This window comes from Culex quinquefasciatus, chromosome 2 (genome assembly GCF_015732765.1).
Source record: "Culex quinquefasciatus strain JHB chromosome 2, VPISU_Cqui_1.0_pri_paternal, whole genome shotgun sequence".
Classification (NCBI taxonomy): Eukaryota; Metazoa; Arthropoda; class Insecta; order Diptera; family Culicidae; genus Culex; species Culex quinquefasciatus.
The window spans coordinates 116,003,945-116,017,523 of NC_051862.1; the positions used below are offsets into that span (position 1 = coordinate 116,003,945).

Here is a 13,579-nt window from a genome sequence, read left to right on the forward strand (position 1 = left end):
CACTATTTGATATTCATATATTTATATTTGCTAGCAAAGGGTAATAATTATAAACATAAGCTGATATAGACTCTAGATAGAGAAATATGCATCTCGAACAGAAAACGAAAATCTAACAACACTGTTCTTCTTGAGTTTGATTGGATGAATACGCGCTTGGAAGGGAAGTGTGATTCAAAAAACATGGAAAAATAGAACTTGTGAATGATGCTAAGAAGCGCGCGTCATGTCAGAAAACATAGGAGAATTAAAATAACGGTTTCACATGTCACGTTAAATAACGATTGGTTTCACTTTCTTTGGTTTTACCTGGTTGGACCAGTCTCCGGTCGGCACGGTCGCCTTATAGAATCGAGAGCTTGTTTTATTGAAGATTGGCAACAATTCATTTGCTTCGTCAGAAAGAGCCTGGAATTGATGATAATTTTAATAAATTAGTAAGTTGATTCTCTAGACATCACATTAAACGTACTTTCAAGTAAATCACAGCATCGGACCCATAACCTTCACATGAAAATAATGCCAAATCTCCGTGGAAGTAACGTGCATACAACCTCGATATCGGCAGTCCATAGCCATACCCTGAAATGTGCGTTCATCAAATTACGAGGATTTACTCGCTGAAACGATAAAAGCCTATCCCGTTTTGAGAATTTTAGGTGCTCACTTCTTTATGATGGCAGAAAAAAAAATCACCATGAGAAAATGCAATTTGGATAATTCAGAGCCCGTATATTTTTGTGTTTCAGTGTAAAAAATACACTTTTTTCAAAACTCACAGGCCCCGCCAAATTAAAAAAATAGATTTTTCGATATGCATAAGACAATCAGAACGTGAAAAACATTATCCATAAAGAGTTTTTTGAGTAAAATATCAATTAAAGTAGAATGAAAACCGAGATATGGGCAGAGAGGGCAGAACGGCCCGCCTGAGTAAAATGCGCCAAAACCATAGAAAAACATACAAATTTATGAATTCAGTGTAATAGGCTTATGCTTTGAGATGTTCCCTTCAATGTTGTATACTTGGTTGATGAAAATGTTTAGCTTAAAACTATTTTTGAGGCACTTTAAAAAATGTTTTTTTTGCTACTTTTCCTGGGTGCGGGGCAGAATGGGCCACCTTAGAAAACAAGCCATTTTGTGATAATAAATGATTAAAGGGACCATTCTTAAATAGTTTCCATGAAGTTAGACCACTTTTATGAAAATAGTCACTTACCAAAACAAACATTTTTGAAAATAGTTTTAATATGTTGAAATCAGACACTATTTTTACAAATAAGCATCAAAACAACTAAAAAATCAACTAATGTTGCATTAAACGTGATTTGTAAAGCTACCAGGAGTAAAATAATCTATTTAGCTCAACTTTTGGTGCAACAGAAAACATACAATTAAAAGCAGAAGGTCAACAGAAACAACATGCGCAGTATGGGATTTGACAGCGCGCATTTGCCGAAAGTGCGGCGCGTTGTTTCGAGGCTGGTTTGCCGCGTGTCTTTTTCGGGAATACGCGCAATAGTCGTAGCCAACCAACAGTTCAGAACACGGCACTTTACGCAGTAGCCAGACAGACGCTTTCTAGAACCGCAGAATGTTAAATTATCTCGCCACGCATAATACAAGAAAGAATTTTATATTTGTTTTCTATCTAAGACATCCTGACATCATAATCTATCATTTAAGAAGAGAGCAACTAGAATTCCTCAAAATGGTGCAGACTATTCGGTACTCACCAGCTAGTGGAACAAGCGGAAGATCCGACTTGGATTTTGGTGGTTGAGGAGCAGTGCTATACATATATTTAAATAACTGCCCCACCTGGGATCTCGGAATGCCACCGCCGCGATCCGACATTTTCACACAGATGTCTTCCTTGCCTTTGACTATTGTTACTTGAAGCGGGGGTATCTCATCTTGAGCTCCATGATACTCCATAACAGCTCGCATTGAGTTTTTAAACAACTCAAATAACATATGATACAGATGCGATGGAACATACACTATTTTTATTGGTTTTCCGTGTTCCTGGTCTAAAACGGAATTTAATGGGAATTAGAGCTGAAATATGTTGTATTTCGAAGATTCCTCACCATTGTGTTCTATAACTTCTAATTCGGGACTTGCTAAATAGTACTGGTCACACATAAACCGTGCATTTTCGTAAGCGTCTCGTACTACCTGTAATATTTTAGTTAAATAGCATCTTAAAAAAATAACTAAGCTATATTTAGAAAAGCTACCATGTGTGGGTCACAGAGAGGGTCAATGCATCCAACATGCCTTCCAGATTGTGGTATTTCTCCAAAGAGAATAGCTAAAAAGATTTCATTGGTAAAAAATCTAGTCGGAAATTATTTGGTTTTGAACACTTACTGTGCTGATTGATTAGCATTCTAATGCTAATTCTAGACATGTACAACCGATCCAAGAAGTACTGCATCGACAACTCGGTACTGGGTTCGATGTGTCCGTTGCGCGATTCTTTGAGCTCAAGAATACCTTGTGCCATGGTTTGAACAACATCCGAGTGTCGCTCGCGAATTTTGATCAGCGACTGGCAGAATCTGGTGTTTTCCATATAATTTAAACAAAATATGTTAATTATTTTACTGAGCTTCGAAAGCAACTCCAAACAAACGAAAATTATTTACTTTTCCAGATTATCACCAGATGGTTCAGTTTTTTCAAATGCAAGCACTTCTTCAAAGCTCTTCACGTACCATGCGCTGACCAAACCCACCGAAGGCATCCGCAGGAGGCTCTCCGGGAGAAGGGTGATTTCCTTCATTATGTTGGCCAGCCGGACCGGTAGCTCCTTGCGCAAAAAGACGTATGATTTGGTGGGGCATGCATTTAGACCTGCGTGAATGATTTTAGAAGGGATATTTTTTTTTAATTCACTCTGAGGTTCGATGTACTATAAGAGATTTAGGAAAAAAATGTATACTTCTAAAAGCAACGAGTCATGCTCAATTCCGCGTTTCCTTATTTAATTTAGAAATGGGACATTTTTTCGCTCTTAAACCCTGGACCCGCTGTGCGTTTCGTGTACAACATGCGTCGGCGAGACACTACTGCAGCCGTGAGGACTACCATCCTGGGCGTTGATCTGCCGGCGAACTATCAACTTAGGATCTGCAGCTTTATGCGCCAGGCCTACTACAAGAACCTTCCGGATTACATCCAGCAGCACCTGCAGCGTGGACAGCTAGAGCGAACACGATGCTTCATCATTCCTCGGCACACAACAACCAGTGGAAAGAGTGTGTTGGTGTATGGATCGACCTGCTGGAACGGACTACCGACTGATGCCAAAAACAAACCAACATTGAGAACGTTTAAAAAAATTGTCCGTAATGTATTATGAGCCTTCTGCCATTTAATTTTTAGCCACTGTTCTAAATGAGCAATTCTCTACCAAAACCGGAAATGGTTTTTATTTGTATTTTTTTATTTGGCTCAAACTTTGTGGGGCCTTCCCTATGTCCAAATAAGCTATTTTATGTCATTGGTTCACCCATACAAGTCTCCATACAATTTTGGCTGCTGTCCATACAAAAATGGTATGTAAATATTCAAACAGCTATAACTTTTGAGTGAATTTTCTGATCAATTTGGTGTCTTCGGCAAAGTTGTAGGTATTGAGAAAAAATAGGTACACGGAAACTCACTAAAACTCAATTTCCCAAAATACGTATTTTTTGATTTTCGAGATTTTTTGATATGTTTTAGGGGACAAAAATCCGCAACTTTTGAGCTATAGAGAAACATGGTCAAAAAATCTGCCGCCGAGTTATGAATTTTTGAAAAATAGTGATTTTTGGAAAAAATCGAAGTTTCATGCAAAAACAAATTTGATGTTATTTTTCAATGCAAAATTGAATTTGCAATCGAAAACTACTTTACAGATTTTTTGATAAAGAGCTCCGTTTTCAAGATATAGCCACCGAAAGTTTGATTTTAGCTAAATATTTGCAGTTTTTCGATTTTTTAAAATAGTGACCATGACCATTTCTAAAACAATTTTATTTGAAAAGTTCAGAAAATTTGCTATAAAATTGTCTAAGAGACATTGAAGATTGGACCTCGGGTTGCTGAGATAGAGCCGCTTTAAGAAAAAGAAACACGGAAATTGAAGTTTTCTAAGTCTCACCTAAACAACCCACCATTTTCTAATGTCGATATCTCAGCAACTAATGGTCCGATTTTCAATGTTAATACATGAAACATTCATATATTTTTCCGATCTTTCCGAAAAAAATATTTTGGAAATTTTTAAATCTAAATCGGACCATTAGTTGCTGAGATATCGACATTAGAAAATGGTGGGTTGTTTTGGTAAGACTTAGAAAACTTAAATTTTCGTGTTTCTTTTTCTTAAAGCGGCTCTATCTCAGCAACCCGAGGTCCAATCTTCAATGTCTCTTAGACAATTTTATAGCAAATTTTCTGAACTTTTCAAATAAAATTGTTTGAGAAATGGTCACTCATGGTCACAATTTTTAAAAATCGAAAAACTGCAAATATTTCGCTAAAATCAAACTTTCGGTGGCTATATCTTGAAAACGGAGCTCTTTATCAAAAAATCAGTAAAATAGTTTTCGATTGCAAATTCAATTTTGCATTAAAAAATAACATCAAATTTGTTTTTGCATCAAACTTCGATTTTTTTTCCAAAAATCACTATTTTTTCAAAAATTCATAACTCGGCGGCAGATTTTTTGACCATGTTTCTCTATAGCTCAAAAGTTGCGGATTTTTGTCCCCTAAAACATATAAAAAAATCTCGAAAATCAAAAAATACGAATTTTGGGAAATTGAGTTTTAGTGAAAAAAAAGTTGATTAAAAAATCTGCAATTTTTTTTCCTTGTACCTATTTTTTTCTCAACAATACCTACAACTTTGCCGAAGACACCAAATTGATCAGAAAATTCACTCAAAAGTTATAGACGTATCCAGTTTGAAATGGCCGCTAGGTGGCCAATGGTGTTAGAAATGACAGCTTCCATGTATTTGAATATGGGAGCTCAGGAAAACTCAATTTTTAAGCAATAAAATGATTATTTATGATAAAAGTATTGATTGATTAGGTGCACAAAATGTGTCTAGAATATTATTAAAATAAAAACTGTTCAAAAAATTTGCAATTGAGATAAGTACACCATTCGATTCAGTAGGAATTTTGGGCACCAAAAATATATAGTTTTCATATGTTAAGTGTTTTATTTTAGAAGAAAATTAACAAAAAGTATGAAAATCGAGACATTTAGTATGGGAGCTGTCAAATCTCTCACCATCAAAAAGCAGCGTTGAGCTTTCGCTGGATTTGTCTATAGCTGTTTGAATATTTACATACCATTTTTGTATGGGCAGCAGCCAAAATTGTATGGCGACTTGTATGGGTGAACCAATGACACAAAATAGCTTATTTGGTCATAGGGAAGGCCCCCACAAAGTTTGAGCCAAATAAAAAAATACAAAAAATAAAAATTGTCGAAATCGGCCGATTTCGTAGAGAGTTGCTCAGATGTAGTTTAAATAAGCTATTATTTGTTTGATTTATCGAACTATCCATTGTAATTTCCATTACCGTTACTTCCTTGACCTTAAGCAAAGTGTATACACTAACAGGCTACCGTTACAAATAAACAAACAAATTACAAATTAAAAAAATAAATAAATTAAACCAAGCTATTCAAGTGATTTATTATTCAGCAGAGACGTGTAGATTCTAGCAATACATTCTTTTTTTTAAAAAAAGTTGATGTCTCGTAAATCTGCACAAGCAAAACCAAACGGTGGCAACGCTGTTGTGAATGGAAAGAAATTCCTAGCACTAGCACTGAAAACAAACATGTAGGGGAGTGTGGGGTAATTTGGACACCCTAAGGAAATTGCTCTGTTACGGGCTGTATGGATATTTTAAAGGAATGTGGATGACACCTGAGGATAATAGAGACCATATTTGATGGTAAAATGTCATTCATTTCGATAAATTTTGATGAAAAACCCATTTTTATCGCAAAAATTAAAAGGTGTCCAAATTACCCCTACATTTTTGTGTGGGGGTAATATGAACACCCCTATGGGGTAATTTGGACATGCCTTGTGGGGTAATATGGACATACCTTGTGGGGCAATATGAACACCTTTTGTGGGGTAATTTGGTCACATGTTGAAGAATAAGTTTAACATTTGATTTTTTGAGCATGTTTTTTTATCCTTCGACCTGGTTTTGTAATTGCTTTTTATTTCGAAGTGTTGCTCACAATATTTCATCAAAGGTTTAAATAATGATTTTGTGATAGAACTATAATTCAATTTATTAGCCTGAAATATCATTTTTTTATTTTACATTCTGTAGCCCTTCAAATTTAAATATTATTGTAAACCAGCATAGAAATTAGAAATGTCAAAGAAATTAATTAAAAGTAATCAACATTAGAGTCTTGTTGAACGCCAAATGTACAGTAATCAGATTTTCATCAATTCGAATATTGGAATAAATTTATCTAAATTAAAAAATAAGGGTTTTGTGAAGGTTCTCATTGCTCACATTCATTTTTGATTGTTTTGACATATTAAATCCCTCTAAATTTATCTAAATCCCTTTGAAAACTCATCCAACCATGAAAGTTAATTTTTTGTTGCCTGACAGGTAGACTTTCAGGTATGTCCAAATTACCCCACAAGCCATGTCCAAATTACCCCCATAGCATATTCTATCATAAATTGCGATTTTTGATGATAAAAATGGATAAAATGCACAATTTTTATACGTACATATCTCAGGCATCGTCCAAGCAACCCCCTTAAACAAAAAATGACCACTTTTTTGCCATATAACCCCTGCAAAACCTTATTTCCTAACCTTCAAATATTAGAATTTAAGGCAGTGCCAACCGGCCTTTGGAAACTTTTACACATTATACCAAAACTACTTAACCTATTCCAACTTTTTTGGTTTGTCCATACTCCTAGGCCATTACTAGTACTAGCCTTATCACTTAAATTACCGTTTTAACTTTATATCCGAAGAAAACGTGATTTTTAAAGGGGTGTCCAAATTACCCCCACTGTCCATATTACCCCAAACTCCCCTATTTGCGCAAAGACAGGCCTGTCTAAAAATATTTGGTGGAATTTATTTAAAACTATTTTGATTAGAAATTTTCTATTAAAATAGAATTTCCTCAGATAAGGCAACAGGATACATCACTTTTAGTGTAATTTATGATACTTTTAGTCTTAATGAAAAACGCACAGTACAGAATGTACCGATAGCCGCCATTACATCTGGCATCGTTGCAACGTAAATAAAAGTGACCTTCAATGTTAGAGATGGTGTCATTGATGAATTCCTTAGTTACAGTTCAATAGGGCGAATCTGCGTTTGTAAACAAGCAGTCTATCACCTTCTTACTTGACGAGTACTGTCACTTGACCAAAAGGATAGACTGCTTGTTTACAAACGCAGATTCGTCCTATTGAACTGTTACTACAGAATTTTACGCGTACGGAACAAAACACCAAGCGAGCCATTTATTTGCCACTTCTATTAAACAGTGGTGCTTCGATTTTATCCTTATCCATAATAAAAGTGACTTGCACTTTTGTTCAACCCTGTGCAAAAAAAAATTGAGAACACTTTTAAAAATACTAAAAATAAATTGACAACAGATGATGGTGGTAAAAAATCGAAGCATTGCTGTTGTAACACAAAGATTACTGCGAGCATGATTTACATGAAGTCAGATGTGCTAATTTGTGTATGCAAGATAGCAGATGGAAAAAAATGGTAGCTAAATTTATATCTTCAAGTGATAGGAGTTGTCGCGATGAGTGATCTTCTTTTTTTGTTGCGTCATCTTTGTTTGCATAAGCAGGTGATTACTTTTTCTTATCTATCCGAATCGAACGATGTACTCTGAGCAAAATACAGCGATAACACCGGATTAGAGTAACTTTATATTACTTACCAAAGTCGATGAATTGTTTGATGCTTAAAGGTGATGGGTTGAATTGTGAGTAAAAGTCCAACATTTTGTTAATGCTGGACATTCGCACAGGAAACAGCCGCATCTTATTACCAAGGACAAACTTTCCACGGTACTAATAGGTACAAACTCCTTGAGTATAATTTTGGACGATACTGACGAACTTGAAAATTTGACCCAAATTTTAAAAAGTGGAAGAATGGATCGTTTTGACACTTATTGTAGTTTTTTTTCTATCTTACACCATAAATGCTTTTAAGTTCAGTTTTAGCAAAATTGGCGGTTGGCAGCTTGCAAAAAATAAAAAAAAATATTTACTGAATATTTTTCGCTGCCATTATTTAGCCTTTCTCTACCCAGCTTGGCATCGACCGACCGACTTCAATGTCATGTCAAAAACAAGTGACATCGTACACTGTGTGGATAATCAGTCAAAGTTGATTGAATTGTAGGCTGGGTTTGCTTTCATTGTACCTAATTTAGAGTACCAAAATGGACTTCTGGCGTTCTTCTGGGGACTTGCGCCAGTCATCTGGCAGAATCTCCCCCAGATTTGCCCCAGATTTCTGCCATGATTTCTGGCGAATATGACACAAACCGGTCGTGCACGGTTCAACCGATTGAACCGGCTGATTTTTGTGCCAGACAGCTGGCAGAACTTTCGCCCGATTGTCGCTAGATTCATCTGGCGTTACGCAAAACTTGTCTAGGATAAGTGTGCCAAGTGTGTCTGAACTGCACGACAAAAGTCCGCCAGCGCCAGACACTCAAATTTACCAGATTATTTTCCGAGTGGCATGGAATCAACTTGTTGGCCATATTTGAGCTTGACCTTGAGAGGCCACCCGTGGTATCCTATCAGTACTACCGAACATATCACAGAGTAACCCAGAGAGAGCATCACAAGGAGCACCACGAAGAAACGTAAATTCTTTTTCTCTAACCCACTGAAAGTTTTGGCTCGAGTCGATCTGGCTCGAGCCGAAAACGTACCAAGGAGTTTGAACACTTTGTTCGTGGTTCCCATTTTCATGAACGCTTGTTCACGATTTTTGGAACACTTTTTTCTCCGTGCAGAATCGAGTCGAGGCTCGAGCCAAAATTCTCAGTGGGAAGATTGGCTAGTACATACACTCAACCTCCGGTGGTTGATAACTTTTTTTTTACGAACTGTCACTTTTTACACATACTATCAAACAAAACGTGTTAAGAAGGTTTCAAACTAAAAAAGTGATCCCGTTCTTGTTCGTTCGTGGTGTCAAACCATCGGGGTTTCAGTGGCGGGGGTATGAAATTTCGAACAAAACGTTCACGATGGTCCCCAATCAGTCATGCCAGATATACATATAAATCTGAATTTGACAGATTTTTCAATCCCAAAGTCCTAAAAATCTGTATTTACAGATTTTTTTTTTAAATTGATTATATTTGAGAATTTCAACAATTTAGTGATTGAATTATGCTTTAATATGATTAAAAAGCCTAAATCTACCATTAAAAATTTAAAAATGTCTTCCATGGCTCCGAATTCGACATGATATAGAATAAATACAGATTTATTTTTAAGAAAATACAAATGTGTTGTAAAATAATCTGGCATCGTTGTCCCAATAGAGGTGGGCAAAACCAGGCAAAACCGCTATTTTTTAGGAGCCGTTCATTTTCGTTCGCTCATTAAATAGAGCGGCTCTTTTGAACAATTTTACAAAAAAAAAAAAAATTAAAAAAAATGCATTTGCTTAAAAAAGGTGTGTTTTTTTTATTTTTTTTTATTTGTATAATTTATTTGAAGAAAAAATAAAAACGAGAAAATGTGCATGAAAACCATAGTTCTTATAAGCGGTCTCTATGCCAAGATTTGTACTCAAATCTAAACCCTAGCCTAAACCCTTCTCTCTGCCTACATGTTAGAATAATTGAATGGCACCCAGACTTAAAACTAGAATTTTTGAGAATATAGCTCTTAATTTTTCGAAATTGCGTTTATTTCTGCCAAAATTGAACAAATTCTGATATTTGGAGAAAATATTCTGCGAATTCTATTTACATTGTGATTGAATCGATAAAGGCGATAAATGCTAGAGTTAGAAAGATTGATTTTTATCCAAAATCTTCAAAATTTTCCAAGTTAGAAAATTTGTAATGCTTAAATTTATGTTCAAATTATACTTTGATTTACGATAAGTTGTACAATGAAAAGTTTTTTTTTTTAAATTTTGTTTAGAATATCATTCACTTTTGGAATTTTAAGGGTAACTAGGAAACTGAAAATATGAAATTGAAAACTTTCAAGTTTTGCTCTAATGTGGACATCAATGCTATTTAAAGTCTTTCTAAATATATTTATGAGAAAGTTGCAATAGACCCTCAACGAAATATGACGATTCTTTAACCAGCCTATTTTTATCCTAAAGTATTTGAAAAAATACATAGAGGTCCCTCCCTTTTGGAATATAATTTTTGTAAGCGTTGGAATGTACGTTAATAGAGCTTTATGACGTTTCGCGTACACACACTAGCGCACCGTTTGATTTTGCTGGCCGGACAAAATTTAACCTCAATCTTTTTTGTGTACGTACACGCAATACATGCGCACGAAGATAACTCTATAGCTCTAGCGAGAAGTTTGAGTTTGTGCGTGTAGTTAAATTTTCTGAAGTGCCATGGAAAGCAAGTGCACAGCAAGTTTAACACCATGTTGCAGATTTGATAACTCGATATAGGCATACAAAGGATTTTTTCACGATCTTTTTGTTTCTTATTAAAATATTCAACCATTGTGTAAGCTCAAAAGTAATACTTGGCTATAAGCTAATCATATCTGGAGTTTTTTTTAAAAGATCAATTAAACCAAATTTCCAGTTTTTGCTTTTTGGGTGTTTTTGAAACCGCCTTGAGTCAGGGGTAGTAAAAAACACCCGAAAAGCAAAAACTGAAAATTTGGTTTATTGGACCTTTAAAAAAAACTCCAGATATTTGAACGGGTACGCTGATGGTAAGGTCAAACATACCAAGTCACAAAAGAAACTAAATAATTAGCGATATTGAACTGCTCCTACTACAGTGTGTAAAGCATTATCCGTTTGTTTTTTTTAGTTGTTTTATTTCTTTTTGGATTCACAAAATAATTAGTTTATTTTTAGCAAGAATTTAACAATTTTGTTAATATTTACTTTTTTTAAATATTTTGAACCCTAGAGAAATGAAAAAACTTTCTTTGATTGCTGCTGTCTGCCAAAATGGTGGAATTGGTATAAAAGGGGATTTACCTTGGCATTTGAAGTTATTGCACCATTATAAGGTTTGAAAGTAAGTTTTATGAATCAAATTATTTTTTTTGTAGGGCTGAACTGAAATATTTTTCGCGGATGACCAAGAAAGTAAACGACAGTGCTAAGCGAAATGCCATTATCATGGGAAGAAAAACTTATTTCGGAGTTCCGGAGGCTAAGCGCCCCCTGTCGGAGAGATTAAACATCGTTCTGACACGTGATCCTACTGCGAATGTGTACCCAGCAGGAGTCATGGTTTGTACTAGCATGCAAGAAGCTTTGGATCGACTGGACCAGAGTCCTTTGGTGGATGAAATTGAAACTATTTGGATTGTGGGTGGAAATGCAGTTTACAAAGAGGCGATGGAGTCGGATCGCTGCCATCGTTTATACATCACAGATGTTAAGGGAACATTTAACTGTGATGCGTTTTTTCCAGAGATAACTTCAGATTTTAAGCTGGTTAAGAACGATGCAGATGTTCCGGAAGAGATTCAGGAGGAGAACGGAATTCAATATCAATATAAAATTTACGAAAAGTGCTAACTGGTTTATGGTTAACTATGCAAACATTCCAGTTTATGATCTTCATTCCATTTTTCGTTACAAATACACTTTGTTTTGAATTTATTTTTTAGTTAAAGCGTCTTTATCATTTTGTTCATTTTCTAACGATACCTCATCTTCCGATTTTGCTGCAACAAGCAGTTCATATAGTTGAGCTACTTGCTCGTCCCTGAGGTCATTCAGAAGCTTTTCATCGAGGTTTCTTCCAATTTGATCTACTGGGTTTGGTTTACCTTTAACGCCTAGTTGTGTGGCCAGATTGATAGCATAATCCTGCAAGTGAATGGGTTAAACAGAAGTTTTCCTTTTGTATTGATTTTTCTGCGTTACCGTCCATTCGTTCATAAATAGGGTAGCCTCATGTGTTGTGCAGGTTTTGTGTCTCCTAAATTCGTCTTTGGCATACTGATTCCCTAGTGGTTGAAGGCTCTCTGGCAATCCTACAAAAAATGCATGTTCAATTTTTTCACTTTAATGGCTTCATTAGTTATTTTTACCTCGATGTAATCTTAAAATCGTTTTGTACAAAATGCGTACTCGTTTGACATGTGGTGTGGCCATAGTTAAAATTAAGACAATAATTTATTGCTTAAAATTTAAATACGTTTCTGTTAATACCCGGTGTGCCCAGATTACATAAAATATAAAAACAAAGTATGGCGTTATAAACAGTACACCCTTACCAAAAATCATGATTTTTTGAGTTCCAAATCCCACTTTTCATACGAATTATTCAGTTCAACCCATATAACCATTTTTATGGTTGTAGTACCTGAACTCAAAAAATCGTATGAAAAGTGGGATTTGGAACTCAAAAAATCATGATTTTTGGTAAGGGTGTAGAGTGTGAAACACTCTCATTGAAAACCCGTACCATCACGTTTATGTTTAGTTAATGTTTGCTAGGAAATGACTACCCTGTTAGACTGAAGTCCTGCTGTGCGATTCGAGGCGTTATTGCTCGATGTCGATTGTGTCCTGCCATTTTCGAGCGTTTGACGTGCATTTGATCGAATGTCAAAGGTGACATCTGCAGTTTGTGTTGGTTCTAGTAGGCTACGCAATTTGATGACAAATCTTTTTTTTTCAAGTCGATCCAAAAAGGTGTGTCTAGCTAATTAAGATTAGAAATCATTTTAAAAACGCACCTATTTCAATGGGCCAATTCGGATGACGTGCTATTGAGCGATGGGCTCGAAGATTAAGTGGAAGGCCTACGGCGCCAAATCCAGGGACTTTTGGGACCAGCAAAATTGTCAAATCAATGTGGTAAATTAATATTATTTTTGGTTTTCTCTAATCATTTTCTAACTAGATATTTTTTAATAGGTTTTTACCTTGTCTGAAATAGCAAATTTACGACTGACTCATCAAACTTCCGTCCCAACGATCAGTTTCCTTGTACGGATGATATGGCGGGTAATTAATTATTGTGCGATCAGTTCCTAGCTGGACTCGGTCACTGGAAACGACCGGCGACTCAGTGACCGACGAAATAGGCGGCGGGCCAGATGCGGGCATAAAAATGTCAAAATCTCTTCCCCCCTCACTTCGTCTCACCATCCAGCTGCAGCTTTGTTGACAAACAAACGGAGCACGCGGTCGCATGATGGCGGCATCGAGCCAGAATTAGAGGTGATCATGTGATTGAAAATGAAAGTTTTTTCAGGAAAAATAATATTTTTCCGACCGAATAAAAAAATTGCGAGCATGTTCAAACAATTATTCCTGATGTC

The 13,579-nt window shown here is 35.8% G+C and overlaps 3 protein-coding genes across 3 annotated transcripts; 1 reads left to right on the forward strand and 2 right to left on the reverse strand.

Annotated features, from left to right (window-relative positions):
• On the reverse strand, positions 1-8,397 carry LOC6046469 (pyruvate dehydrogenase (acetyl-transferring) kinase, mitochondrial). Its single transcript, XM_038252984.1, has 8 exons — positions 7,987-8,397; positions 2,658-2,865; positions 2,380-2,570; positions 2,247-2,320; positions 2,097-2,184; positions 1,740-2,036; positions 473-582; positions 1-408 (listed from the first exon to the last, which is right to left on the reverse strand). Exons 1-8 carry the CDS (start codon positions 8,087-8,089, stop codon positions 274-276), a joined length of 1,206 nt encoding a protein of 401 aa, XP_038108912.1. The 5' UTR covers positions 8,090-8,397; the 3' UTR covers positions 1-273.
• Positions 8,398-11,073: 2,676 nt separating this feature from the next.
• Positions 11,074-11,910, forward strand: LOC6046458 (dihydrofolate reductase). The gene is made up of 2 exons (XM_001863617.2): positions 11,074-11,286; positions 11,348-11,910. The coding sequence occupies exons 1-2, from the start codon at positions 11,207-11,209 to the stop codon at positions 11,820-11,822; spliced, it is 555 nt and encodes a 184-aa protein (XP_001863652.1). The 5' UTR covers positions 11,074-11,206; the 3' UTR covers positions 11,823-11,910.
• On the reverse strand, positions 11,820-12,502 carry LOC6046460 (succinate dehydrogenase assembly factor 3, mitochondrial). Its single transcript, XM_001863618.2, has 3 exons — positions 12,341-12,502; positions 12,174-12,283; positions 11,820-12,116 (listed from the first exon to the last, which is right to left on the reverse strand). Exons 1-3 carry the CDS (start codon positions 12,402-12,404, stop codon positions 11,904-11,906), a joined length of 387 nt encoding a protein of 128 aa, XP_001863653.2. The 5' UTR covers positions 12,405-12,502; the 3' UTR covers positions 11,820-11,903.
• Between the last annotated feature and the right edge of the window lie 1,077 nt (positions 12,503-13,579).

Excerpts from the sequence above, each read along its gene's own strand:
- LOC6046469 (XM_038252984.1), bottom strand. The coding sequence starts at position 8,089 with ATGCGGCTGTTTCCTGTGCGAATGTCCAGCATTAACAAAATGTTGGAC. Across the intron at positions 2,866-7,986 it reads CAAACAATTCATCGACTTTG|GTCTAAATGCATGCCCCACC; the intron begins GTAAGTAATATA and ends TCATTCACGCAG. Across the intron at positions 583-1,739 it reads TCCGCTTGTTCCACTAGCTG|GGTATGGCTATGGACTGCCG; the intron begins GTGAGTACCGAA and ends CGCACATTTCAG.
- LOC6046458 (XM_001863617.2), top strand. The coding sequence starts at position 11,207 with ATGAAAAAACTTTCTTTGATTGCTGCTGTCTGCCAAAATGGTGGAATT. Across the intron at positions 11,287-11,347 it reads GATTTACCTTGGCATTTGAA|GGCTGAACTGAAATATTTTT; the intron begins GTTATTGCACCA and ends TTTTTTTTGTAG.
- LOC6046460 (XM_001863618.2), bottom strand. The coding sequence starts at position 12,404 with ATGGCCACACCACATGTCAAACGAGTACGCATTTTGTACAAAACGATT. Across the intron at positions 12,284-12,340 it reads GATTTTAAGATTACATCGAG|GATTGCCAGAGAGCCTTCAA; the intron begins GTAAAAATAACT and ends CATTTTTTGTAG. Across the intron at positions 12,117-12,173 it reads TATTTATGAACGAATGGACG|GATTATGCTATCAATCTGGC; the intron begins GTAACGCAGAAA and ends ATTCACTTGCAG.